This window comes from Lepus europaeus, chromosome 9 (genome assembly GCF_033115175.1).
Source record: "Lepus europaeus isolate LE1 chromosome 9, mLepTim1.pri, whole genome shotgun sequence".
Taxonomy (NCBI): domain Eukaryota; kingdom Metazoa; phylum Chordata; class Mammalia; order Lagomorpha; family Leporidae; genus Lepus; species Lepus europaeus.
The window spans coordinates 36,262,990-36,276,382 of record NC_084835.1 but is presented as its reverse complement, the minus strand read 5'-3'; the positions used below and the strand labels follow the sequence as shown (position 1 = coordinate 36,276,382).

At 41.9% G+C, this 13,393-nt stretch overlaps 1 protein-coding gene across 8 annotated transcripts in view; it reads left to right on the top strand.

The window, feature by feature from the left end:
- The window catches only part of CADPS (calcium dependent secretion activator), a 506,306-nt gene that overhangs the window by 402,804 nt on the left and 90,109 nt on the right, over positions 1-13,393 (top strand). For 7 of the 8 annotated variants that reach the window (XM_062200191.1, XM_062200192.1, XM_062200188.1 and 4 more), the window contains 2 exons: positions 4,770-4,926; positions 5,738-5,879. In XM_062200191.1, coding sequence (XP_062056175.1) covers positions 4,770-4,926; positions 5,738-5,879 — 299 coding nt within the window. Of the gene's footprint in view, positions 1-3,572; positions 3,594-4,769; positions 4,927-5,737; positions 5,880-13,393 lie in introns of all 8 variants that reach the window. The other variant, XM_062200184.1, reaches the window with a different exon arrangement.

Below are 13,393 nucleotides of genomic sequence, written 5' to 3'. Positions count from 1 at the left end.
ACAAAATTGAATTGGGTTAGAATTTCTTTTCTACTCTCTGCTATATGACATGCTTCCCACATGCTTTGGAAGCACTTGGGGTGCAAGTGATGGTAAGTGTGCTCCTTCCGGGGCCTCTTCAGACATCATCTCCAGAGGCATAAAGGGGCTCTGGCCTACTGTGCCCTGATTTGAATACTTGAGGCTTTTCCTGGGATGGCTGAACAAATCCACATGTATTCGAAGACATGGATACAAAGAGGATGCTTTTTCTCAGGCACGGATCTGTGCTTGTCAGTGTATGATAGAAAAAGAAAAATGACAGGTAGACTTGGTCATAATCAAACGATTTTCTGAGGCTGCTTCAGGCTCTAAGAAGCGATGTATAAATTACTCAGAAGAGGCACCAAAGGAAAATGTACATTCTGGAGAAGGCATTCTTCACTATTCTAAAAGGTGTTTTTTCACTGAGTGATGTTCATCATCTTAAATCATCCTAATAACCATCATCACAAAATATTTTAATCTGACATAGTCAATAGCCACTCAGCATAAATAAATATGGTAGACATAAATTCAGTTCTATTCTCATTAACACTTTTGGAAGTTAGTCATAAAAATTTCAGCATATTGTGGAGTTCTAGAGACCAAATTTTCTTTTAAATAAATGTGTGGAAATATTTCTCAAATTAATCATTTCACTCAACCATAAAATCTTGTTACATTAATTGATCAGAATGTATCTGTTAAGCATGGTCTATCTGCTGAGCAAAGAAATAACCAGCTTGGTGTATTTGGGAAAACACCAAGGAATAGGGCAGCCTTGGCCTTCAAGCCAAAGAGAGCAGAGCAACAGGAGCCTAGCCTTCATGCCAGAGAAGTTTGCCTTTGAATTCTAGGTTGCCTTCTTCTTTACTCTGTGACCTTGACAAAGCAACTTAGCCTCTCTTTCTGTGTAAACATTGTGGATGGTCATGGCTAAGATGGAAGACCACAGTAAGGAAGGCATCTGGTATTACACCTCGCAGAGTGAATACTCAGTAAATACTGGCTGTTGTGTTTTTAGGAACAAATTGCTAAGGAAACAAACCATATGAATTTCCGACCCTAAAGAACAGGATAATACAAAATGGAGAGACGGACAGAAAGTGTTGAGAGTGGTTTATGGTAAGGTGAAATGGTCCAGAAAGGCATGCCCACCTGTTCTGCACTTTTCCTTACTGATTCAAGTCACCTGCGGGGCTCTTAAAACTTTTGAGCCCCGGGTCTTGCCCCAGCTCAGTTGACAAGAGTCCCCTGGAGAAGCGTAACACCAGTGATCATGAGAGCTGCCCTGGTGATTGCAAAGTGCAGAGCCTGGGCAGACTGTGCCTGGTAGCCTGCAGAGGAGGTCCGATTAGCTCTGGCACACTGAAGATGGAGTTTTTCTTCCCCAAAGGATGAAACAGGATGTTTTTCCTCCTGACCAATATACAGTGCTATATTCTCTGAATGATCAGTAAAACTTTAAAAAAAAAAAAATCGGTAAATCTTAAGCATGGGTCTCGGCTGTGTGGCCATGCTGTTTGGTGGTATCACATAAATGAAGATGACAAGTAGACTTGCCCACTCCAAAAAAATAAATAAATAAAACAATAATCCTTAAAGCCATTTTAAATTCCAATATAAAGTCACTAAGCATCGCAAGAGAAAACATTGTCATCAGCTAAGAATACATTGTAAGCTAGCCACACAGTGTTTAGCAGCTGTTGTCATGTTACTCGCTTAATTGCAGCTTAATTCTGTCCTCAGGACCCACTTTATTCACACACACAAACACGCATATGAATTACACCTTTATGTATTGTTGCTTCATCTTCCCAATCTCTCTCTATGTATACGTATGTATATGTATATATGTATTGTAGAAGACAGAGGGGTACATATATACATGTTAGTTGGTGTGCAGAATACACATGTGTTCCGTGTGGTGGATTGTACCCCTAAGCACACAGCTTTGTCTATGAATAGCAAAAAGCCCTGGGTAAGTATTTAGAAGCCAAGGCATAACTCCTTATTGTCTTTGGAAAAGGTCTATAGAGACTTTAACTGCTCCTGGATGTTGTAAGTTGCCTCATGTACCTGTCTGAGCAAGTATTAAATCAATGCATATTTCTAAGCCTGACCTTATCCAATCCAGTGATACAGACTCGGTTCATTTAGTTGGAATTACACTTTCACTTTTTTTTTCCTGGTGGTTATTTCCCTCGCTAGACTTGTTTTCTCCTTCTCAGGGTCAGGTTTGAGTCTGAGGTTCTGGAAGGAATTACCTGGGATGTGCAAAAAGAACTCTGGCCCTCACTTCTTCTACATCCCCCAAATTACAGTTGTCTTGCTTCACTGCAGTACTGAATCCCTCCGCCTGACTTGGGTGGTGACAGTGTCTATCACAACAGACATTTCTTGTAGGATTGCTTATCCGTATGACTGTTGATGCAAGGGTTGTAGCTCTTTGCATATTAAGTTACAGTGAGGCACTGAGTTCTCTATAGATGGTAGAACTGGTACTTCTGTGACTGCTGGCTTGTAACTTTTAAATGAGAAAACTGGTTTAATAAAAAAAACAGTATGAGGTTTGGTTAAGGAATTTGTACTTTCAGGGACTTTTTAGTGTTTTATTTATTTATTTTTCCTATCATCTGAGAGCAAGATTTTATGTGGGAAGACAACTCAGTCTTCCCAATAACTCGTTTTTTGTCTGTTTGGTGTTTTTATTTACCTTGGAGATTTAAAGTTGACCAAATAACTCAAGGACAAGCACTAGCCAGCATTTGGCATGCTTGTGTGAATTCTACAGATACCCTGAGTCAGGATTGATGGGAGTCAGGCCTCACTATGGGAGAGGAGGTGGGGATGGGACTGCAGCAGATCTCAATATTGAAATGATCTCTGCCTAAAATGTTGGTGGGCGGGAAAGTTTTGGGGATGGAATAGGGGATTTATTCCTCTACTGGATTTAGCCAAGTAGTCAGAGGGCAAGCCCCAAACCTCAGGGCTCTCATTTCCTGGTGATAAAACTACAATAAAACCTCATTGGTTCAGACCCAAATTCTGAGAATCTGGGATGATTTCATTGCAGCTGTAGTTGTTGTCATTTCGCTTAAGTAAAATATTTGCCATGCTTATCGTGAACTTCTAGAGGCTCTCCTGACACATTATAGTAATCCAGTGCTTATTTCTATCCTCGAACCTATCAACTTAAATCCTCTATTACTTTAATGTGTAATTCAACTTCTCTATGATTATTAGAGGTTTAAAAACCCTTACATGTATGATGCATTGATAAGATAACCAATGCGTACGTCACAAGCACCTTTTATTTCAGTGCCTAGTTACAGATTGCATTTGGTAGCCATAAAATGATACCTCTTATTAGAAAGCCCAGTAACTGAGGTTTTTTTGGTGGACAGAGCAGCATCTCCCCTCTCCCATCACTCTGAATCAGTGAGGTTTTACTGTAAATTAAGATGGAAACAGCAGGTGTCTATTTCCAGCCAAGCCAACCTTGCAGAATGGTCCGTGACTTGATTTTTTCCATTTAATTTGCAAACCAGCCACATGTTGATAAAGGAGAAGTAAGTAAAGTAAGAAATCTCATGAAAGAAGAGAGGCAGACCCCTATTCTGCCTCCTTGTGGCTGTTTAGAGTATCCCTCAAATGACTAATAGATCACAGAAGAGCTTGGCCATTGAACAAACCCTTCCATTTATGGAATTATTGCCATAATCATCTTTCATGTTTTCAAATGCCTTCCCATCTTTTTTTGGTGAATGCTCCGGAAAGTGTTTCCAGTGTAAATACTTTACGGCATTGAGTGGGGAGGTGGGGGGCAAGAAGGGGCTGGCGATTTGTTTTTGTTTTTCTGCTGTCTTTGAATTCAGCAAAACAGGGCCTGTTGATACCGCCACTCATTCTGCATGCTCCCTGCCAGAAATGATTAGTCAACATGCATGCCTGCCTTTGAATGCATTCACATCTGGCCCCGACTGATGTGAATGCCCCCCCCGAGACCCTGCACAATGATTTCCAAGGGCCCACGTGCATGAAAATGAGTTACTTCACTGATATTTTTTGGTTTTCAATGTACATAAGTGTCCAACCCCCAGAAAAGTAAGTCCTGGTCTTACTCAATGTTTCCTTGCCTAAGCCTGATCTTTCCTTCAGACTGGAAGCAAAAACGAAGGCTCCCTGCTTAAAGATAAGATTCTGACTCCAATGTTTGGTGACAACTGTGACAGCGATTTCCTCTGCCTTAGTACGAAGTAGGAGTGAGCAGTGTGTAGAGAAACATGTGTCCCTGAGTTTGTATGCTGACCACAGGCACTTAAGCCCCAGATACATAGATCAAAGTGAATAATAATTGCAAATTTTCAAGTTAGACCAGCAGAAAACCCATAAACACAGTGAAGAAACTCCCAAATTCTAATACATTCCAGCAAGAAGTAGCCAACAACAGTGATAAGGAGCATGACCCAAACATACTGAGTTATTGTAAATTGAACAGAAAATCCACCTCTGTCGTTTCTGCAGCTGTATCCTCTGGCCCACAGGTCAGGATAAAGGCCCTCTACGCCAGGCCTGGAATCATGAGAGGCCCGATTGTATCCAAAATGCTGTTCTCTTTACAATAAAATTACCAAACCCTGCTGGATGCACAACTAGTCTGGAACAGTGAGGGCTGGAATTCACGTCTCAGGTCCCGGAGAGGTGCTCATCCGTTCTGTCTGTTGTTTTTCTGCCACATTTCCAAGGCCTTCGCATGGTGGTCGGACCTAATGGTGGAGCACGCGGAGACTTTCCTGTCGCTCTTCGCGGTGGACATGGACGCAGCGCTCGAGGTGCAGCCCCCCGACACCTGGGACAGCTTTCCACTGTTCCAGCTGCTGAATGATTTTCTCCGTACCGACTGTATGTATCTTCTTGGACTGTTTGGCAAGTGGGGTACAGAGGAGTTGACGGCTAAGACATCTTTATGCCAAGCAGGCTACAGGCCGGGCATAGCTCTCTCTAGTTATATTATTACTGAAAACAAAAAAACAAACCAACACCAATGTCTGGGCATTCCCTTTCTTTCCAAGTATTTTGTTGCTGGGAAACATCCCCTTAGATCAACACAAGAGCCCTAGAACACTGTGAGAAGAGGTGTCTGTTTCTGGTATTCTGTTTGCTCTTAACACAGATTAATTAGTTTAACCTCTTCACATTTTACAGTTTTTATCGAAAGATGTTTTCTAAATGAACAATAAAACAATTTCTGGCTATTTTTTTGGCATCTGAAATATGTCGGGGTATTTTATAGCAACAATAGCTATGAGATAGATCTTCTTCCCTGGAGAGGATGAGGAAGGCGTGAAGGTTTCTAAATTGTTCTTTCTTCCTGGCAACTTAATGGGAAGAAGGAGAGTGGTTGCAAGAAGAACATGAAAGACTGGTGTGAATGGTTGTTTTAGTCATTTTGATAAAGAAGTTTGATCCTGTTTTTTTTTTTTTTTAGAAGAGTGAAACAAATGGATCAACTTAGAATTCCCTTTCCCTCCCCTTCCACAGAGATGTGAGCATGAGCTCAGTGCTGTCCATGTCCTTTTTCACATCCCTTCTTCTTTTGACTTCCTTAGAAGCAGCATATTTAATGCAGAAGACATTCATGCAAATGTGTGTACGTTGCATGCTGATAAAGCAACTGTGGATGCTTACCAAATTTCTGCTTTATCTATTCTAGATAATTTGTGCAATGGAAAATTTCACAAACACCTTCAAGACCTATTTGCCCCACTTGTTGTTAGATATGTGGATTTGATGGAGTCCTCAATTGCACAGTCCATTCACAGGGGCTTTGAGCGGGAGTCATGGGAACCAGTCAAGTAAGGACACCTCTTTTGATACCATCGGAGTTTGGGTGCAAATGGCTGGAGAGTCGTACAGAAATGGATTAATGGTGGCATATGGTTTGCATTGTTAGAATGGACAGAGAGCACATAGTTCCTACTGTGGTGCTCATAGCTTCCAAATAGTGGGGTGGGGAAGAATGGAAGAGGTTGAAAATGCTTCAAGAAATGAATTGTTTGTTTTGTCGCACAACATAAATAAGGCATGGGGGATATAAAGTTGGCTGTGATGTTTACATGGTGTTTCTTATTCCAATGGCATTATTCCTAGAAAGTGGTGTTTCCCAGAGTGTGTTGCCTGGGGGTCCAGGCAGCCGTGGTCAGCCAGTGTTTTTTACAAAAAGCCAGATAACAAATAGTTAGGCTTTGGAGCCATAAGATCTCTGTTACTATTCAATCCTGCTGCAGTAACACAAAAGCAATGATAGTATATAAAGTAATGAGTGTGGCCATGTTCCAATCAAACTGTATTTACCAAACAGGTCCAAAGTTTGCCATTCCTTGTTCTAGGTGTTTGAGACACTCTGTGGCCAAGTATATTTAGGGAACATGACATATCCCATTCATCCACCCACACCCTCATTTCCTGGAGAGTCACAAACCACATGGGCAGACCTGTAACTCTGAGAATATAGGAACACAGAATCTCTTTTAACTCTGCGCACAGTAGGTGTTGTGTTGTGCATTCTCTCTCCTGCAGGATAAATTATGGGAAATTCTATAGGTTTTGCATTCGTCAGTTTCTAAAACTGTTTGGTGAATCTTAGGTCCTATCTGGAAATGGTTGGTAAATTCAGTGCCATGTTTGTGCCCCAGCGAGGAAGCAGGTTGTGACCCAAGGAGGCAGAGCCAGTCTCGGAGCCCCGTTTTTGAAGGAACAAAGACTCCCATATGGAGAGAGTTTTGTGGCATGGCTGGCAAAGCTCCAGTGAAGCCTGGTATTGACTAGGTCCTCTTAGATTGCTGTTCTTTTCTTATTTTAGCAAGTCCTTTGCATTGTTGGGATGTAACAACCAGTATGAAGCAGACTGGTGATTCGTACAAGCATACTTTCAAGAAGCCCAGAACAATTATGCAAGAGGCTTTTCCTCAATTTGGAAGCCTTGACTCATGCTCTATTTTTAAGCAATTTTCTGAATCGAGACTCCCTGTAGCGTTGCACTGTATAAGGCTAAATAAATTAATACAAGGCTGCTTTCTCTACCCCTTTCGCTGTGAGAAGCTTCTTGACTTGGCCTACAGCAGGTTGATAAGCAGTAGCTCTTCATTTCCAATTAGTAAGAAATTCCATCTTTAGTTGGTTATTCTCGAATTTGTGTCTGTTTTTAAATATGGCCTTGCTGACTTTTAACCCATGAGGATAAAAGTGGATACCTTGCAGGTAAAGCATTAATGATGGATTATTTTTTTTTAATATACACACTATAACCAAGACCCATGTGCTTGGGAGAATAGTTGTGAAAAGAATAATGTTAAAATGAGTAGTAGTCTCATTTTGAGAATAGCCTAGGTCTTGAACTAGCCTTTAGTTACTTGGGTTTGAACTTGAAGGCTACCACCACCAACACACATAAGAGGAAAGAGTTCCTTGAAGAGCCTTCTACTTGTCTCTGAACCTCAATGAACTTGTTTGCTTAGCAGCAAAACTGATTTTTAAAAATGTGCCACTCTATGATAGAGTCTTGTTGTGAAGATCCGTAGTATTGTCTCAAAAGTCATTTTCTGAGCTGTTGAATTCCTCTGTGGACAAACATGTGAGTGCCAGTCCCCTGGAAGCACGAAATTCTCTTAAAGATATCTGAAGCAAAATCATTTTCACAATTGGAAGTCCTTGCCTAGGGATGTTTTATTGGGGATTTTTTTTTTTACTGATATAAAAATAAAATTGGAACTCTTGGATTGATCATTTACAGATCTGAAAATGAAGAAGGGAATAATAGATGTTAATAATATCTTGAGAATTATGTGAATGCTTGTGTGTGTTTGTGTGTGTGTGTCTGTGTGTGTGTTTTATACGTAGCTTTTTGCTGTCCAAAACTGTGTTGTTGGTTAGTGAATATGATTGCAATTTGTTCAATTCATGCTAAATAGTACGTGCCTTTCAGAGTATGTGGTGATATTTTAAAGTGCCAACTAAAACATAAGCTAAATTAAAATTCTTTTAAACCACACATATTTTATTAGCTGATTTGTAAACAAAGTGTGGATGCCATGGGGCAGCTTTTCAGAATGGCATAGAAGAGAGGGTAAAAAAAAGTGCTTGGGATATGTGTGTCTGTGCTCAGGGGAATGTGTCTCTCCAGGGTACCCACCATGTGAAGACAAAGTGTGAACTCGCATCTGACCACTTGTCAGAGGGTTGAAAAAAAAGCAGAGATTGATTTTCCTTATAGATTTTTTTCTAAGTTAAGGATGATCTGTTTAGAACACACACCAAATAAAGAAACTAACTTACATCAGTAGATTTAATTTGCTCAATCCTTTCCACTTTTGCCACATGATCCTCCAATCCACATACACAGAGCACTGCATCCTTTCTCTCAAACAATTGCTGTTCTCAACTAGTTCTGCTTTTCCACCTTGCAAAGATCGTATTATAGGCACCTGATTGTGCCTATATGAGAAATGCGTTGTAAGGCTTACTTCCAAATGACTGGTATTCAAAATGTTAAAGAAAAATAGCCCTCTACAAGGAAATGCTAACATGTACACTGAGTTTGTTAAAAACAGATTTTAAACTTTTCTTTATTCCTCAGGGAGCTTTATTTCAAAATCTGATCCTGTAAAAGAAAATAAAGGTAGAATCACTTGTGTCTGACAGTTGAGGTTCTTTGACAGAAAGGGCAAACCAGCCAAGTCCTTTTGCTGCCTCTCCCTAGAAAGTCTTCCATCTGTGTTCGGAGGGAAAGGGGAGGCCCCAGCTATGCTTCTGTGAAGCCAGGTCAGTCACAGTTGGAATCTCTTCACAGTGGCGGGAAATGTCATGCCCGAGTTGACAATAGCTTCCCAGGGACAAGCCCAAGTTGCCAATAGAATCTGGAAGCCGTAGCCCTTTCAAGGGTGTCTATTGGGAACTATCTTAGGGCTATGACTCTCAGTTAGACGGATCCCTTCTGATCCTCCAGGCTGCCTTGAGTAAGAGTTTTTGACCTTAACAGACAGGTAGACAAGGTTTCCATAAGCTCGCTGTTGTTAATCCATCATAGTGGCCATCAAGGTGGAAGAAAATGGAGAAAGGTTCCCCAAACACCCCAGTTCCTTTTCCTGACATGTGATCACTCTGTCTCCACTCAGTCACCTCCAGGCTTCACAGTGGCCCAGGACAGGTTACGATGACTCTGAGTGGTAGAACTAAACAATGCTTCTTGATGTTTGCACACAGAAAAATCAGGGTCTCTCAATTCTCAAAATGTGCTTTTCTCTCTCTGCCTGAAATATGTCCATGAAATGTATTTTTTTAATATTTATTTATTTGATAAGTAGAGTTACAGACAGTGAGAGACAGAAAGAATGAAATGTATTTTTACTATGATACCCTTTTCCGGAGTCTCAAAAGCATCAGTCTAATGAAAGGAAGCCACCAGATCCATGACAGCTTAGCAATATGCCAGTGGCCTGGTATCAAGCTGACTCCTGTCAGTAACTGGCTGGGCCACTTTGGGTCACCAGATTTTTCTGAATTAAGACCCTCCTTCCGTTAGCTTTTCTGAGATGCAGTATCCTCCTTTGTAAAACAAGGATTTTGGATAATGAAATCTGCCAAATGCCAATGTTCTTGGAAACATGACTCTCCATATCCACACGCTTATTTCATCATCACTGTCTCTCAGGCACTTAGAACAGAGCCTGGTGCATATTAGGTGCTCAATAAATGCTTACTGTTTGGTAACCCATACAGACTGGCAGTTGTAAGGGTAAGAGTTAGAAAACTTTAGGAATGGGAGAAAGAAAATGATATATTCCCTCAATTGCTGATTTCAGTCTAGTTGGGCCTGAGCAGCACACTACAAAAATAATGTAAATTCTGGCCGGCACCGCGGCTCACTAGGCTAATCCTCCACCTTGCAGCGCCGGCACACCGGGTTCTAGTCCCAGTCGGGGCACTGATCCTGTCCCGGTTGCCCCTCTTCCAGGCCAGCTCTCTGCTGTGGCCCGGGAGTGCAGTGGAGGATGGCCCAAGTGCTTGGGCCCTGCACCCCATGGGAGACCAGGAGAAGCACCTGGCTCCTGCCACTGGATCAGCGCATTGCGCCGGCTGCAGCAGGCCTACCGCGACGGCCATTGGAGGGTGAACCAACAGCAAAAGGAAGACCTTTCTCTCTGTCTCTCTCTCACTGTCTACTCTGCCTGTCAAAAAAAAAAATGTAAATTCTTACCCATGTGCAAATAGTAGAAGGAAGAGTTGCGAGAGCATAAAATAGAACAGAATAAACTTCACTGATGGGCCATGGAGGAAGTAGCTTGGAGAATAAGATTTCAAAAGGGGTTGAGGCACTGGGAAAGATCCTGTGTGAAGGTGGAAGGAGCAGTGGGAAGCAGGGTGTGCATAGAGAACAGCAAATGTTCAGTGTGGTCAGCGCAGACTTTAAAGGAGAAAGTTGTCAAGCAGGAGAAATGCTTGGGCAGGGAGGGTCTAAAACCTCAAACCGTTTGAAACTTTAGGTGATGCATTCTCAACAGAAGCTGTACAGCCTCTGTGGTGGTGAAATTGCGCCTGAGGTGATTTTTAAAATGACTGTTTTATGTATGAAGCACAGAACTACTTATCATACATAAACAGTGACACAATTGACTTGTGGTGTGAAATTTTTATGGAGAAGGAAGTTGTGGAAGAAACGAAAGGGAATAAAATGTTGATAAATGTTGGACTAGAATATGCGAAGACAGCAAGGAGTGCCCATCCTCTGTGGTAGGAAGTAGACCTGAGAACATCTGAGAAGGGTGTTAGTGTTCAGAGCACCAAGAGTAGCCAAGATCTACCACATACACTCATGGAACAGGTAGCTCAAAAAAGGAGAACACAGGACCAGGCATTTGGCACAGTAGCTAAGCTACTGCTTGGGACACCCGTGTCCCATATCGGAGCACCTGGGTTCAAGTCCTAGCTGCACTCTCCCTCCCGTCGTCCTGTTAATACATATCCTGGGGTACAGCAGGTGATGACTTAAGTCATTGGGCCCCTGGCCATCCACATGGAAGACCTCGAGGGAGTTCCAGGGACTCCAGCTTGGCCCAGACCTGGCTTTTCTTCACTGGCATTTGGCAAGTAAACCAACAGAAGGGAGCTCTCTCTACATCTCTTTGCCTTTCAAATAAATAATTTTTATTAAAATTGTAAGTGGAAAGGATTCTGTAACTTGAGTTTCACCCCATCCATAAATCTAAAGCAGTCTTTGAGGGGAAGTTAGAACCACATCCCTTCTGCATAGCGACACTGTTTTAGTGAGAATTAATTCTAGAAAGTAAGAAACAGATCCAACTGCAGTCATTTCTGTCAGTAGAAATCATGGCACACACACAGCTGTAGGTTTCATCCATGTGAGAGAGAAAGATGAGAATTTTTTAATCCAATATCCGGAGATAGGATAGCTATCCTTTTTCAGTAAAGTCTCCAAAATAAGGAATCTAGTTTTTCTTTCAGATTAATTTATTTGTTAGAAGAGCAGGATGGAGAGATAATTTTGGGGGGAGGGAGAGATTGAGATTGAGATTGAGATTGAAATTTATTCTATCCACTTGTTCACTACCCCCAAATGCCTGCAACAGCCAGGGCTGGGCCAGACTGAAGACACGAGCCAGGAACTCAGTCCAGGTCTCCCATGTAAGGATGAGGAACCCGACTACTTGGGGGCATCACTTGCTGCTTCCCAGGCACATTAGTAGGAACCTGGATCAGAAGGTAAAGACAGAACTTGGTCCCAGGCACTCTGATAGTCCACTGCATCACGATACCCAGCCTGGAGAGTCTGATTTTTAACATGCATCAGTTATCAGATTGCCATTCATACTGCTTGGACTATGCAGAGACATATAATTATGACTTCCAAGGAGTCACTTGTTTTTAGGTAGTTGCTGAAGGTCCCTCTTTACAGTGATAATTGATTGCAACCATCAACACCTCAGGAGGCTGAGCATCAGTACTAAGAGCGCTAGAAAATCATCGTCTTCACGTGTGTATGAGTGAAGTGTTATACTTGGAATTACCTCTTTGGTTATCCATACATTATTAATACCTAAATGAAATATTAGTAACATTAGAAATGCCCTCAGTTATTTTGCAGAAAGCAGAAATATCAAGCGTGTTTCATCCTTTTAGAAGTAGACCAGTGTGATATGTCAGATGAAGGAACTGTTTCTCTATGAGCCCTATGCTTTCGTCCAGCAAAAATGTCATATTTTACAAATACAATATGTTTTGATTAATATGAGTTTTTTTTTTAATTTTGGAGTGCAAAATGAAGCTTGCTTCTACTTTGTGTACCACCATCCGCTAATATGTTTAAATTAAGTTGCTTTCCCATACGTTTATATGTTATTCATTCCTAGCTACTTTTAATTTGCTCAGAATTGACATTTTAACTTTCCAGGCTGCCGTCTTTAAGATCTCCTAATTCCTTGATCATTATTCAGTGTGTGTATCATTTAATGATCACATTTGCTTCTATAGGCTTACACATGTCTCAGTGGAAATCGCCAACGGTTTTTGCTACATGGCAGTGTTTAAGACTGAGAACCCCCAGCGACTGAATCCAAAGGCACATTCCCCAGTCGAAAAGACACACGTGGAAGGAAAAGTTCCTTTTTCCCCTCGACTTCGTGGTTCTGTTTAGCTTATCTTCTAAACCCTTTAATACCCAGTAGAGAGATGAACTTGACTTTCCCCAACTGTGAAGTATGAAGGTCAAACCTGGGAGAGGGAGACATCTGTTTTCCCAGAGAGAAGAGGAGGCCAGGTTGGCAATTATGCAGGGCTGTGTTGCCACTGTAAAAGAGTGGCTTGTTTCTAGAAGGAGACAGGCGTCCAGAGTAACTATGAGATCCAGGATGTCTGACTTAGCAAGAAGTTTGCCGCACTAAGCAAGCCCAGAGGCAGCTCCAGCCCATGCAGGAGTCCTTTGAGTTAAACACAGCTTGCCCTGGGCAGAGCTGCTTTGGCAAAACTCACTCTTACTGCAAGATCCAAAACGAGATCCTCAACTCCTTTGCCAAAGTGCTGTCAACTCCACTTAAACAGGAAGGTTCCTCTCAGATGCAGAGCTAGGCTGGGCTCTACGTGCCAGTGACTTTGGCTGGATGGAACACCCTTAAAATGCCATGATGAGACTCAAGTGCCAGCGTCTGGAGCAGCAAATGACACAGAGCCTCCATAGAAACACAGTTGATTCGAGTAGGGATTTATGTTTTGTTTGATTTTCTCTCTCTGCTCCTAAAGCCATCGATCTCTCTTCCATCACATTAATTAATCAATCTTTGTTCAGAAACAAAACAAA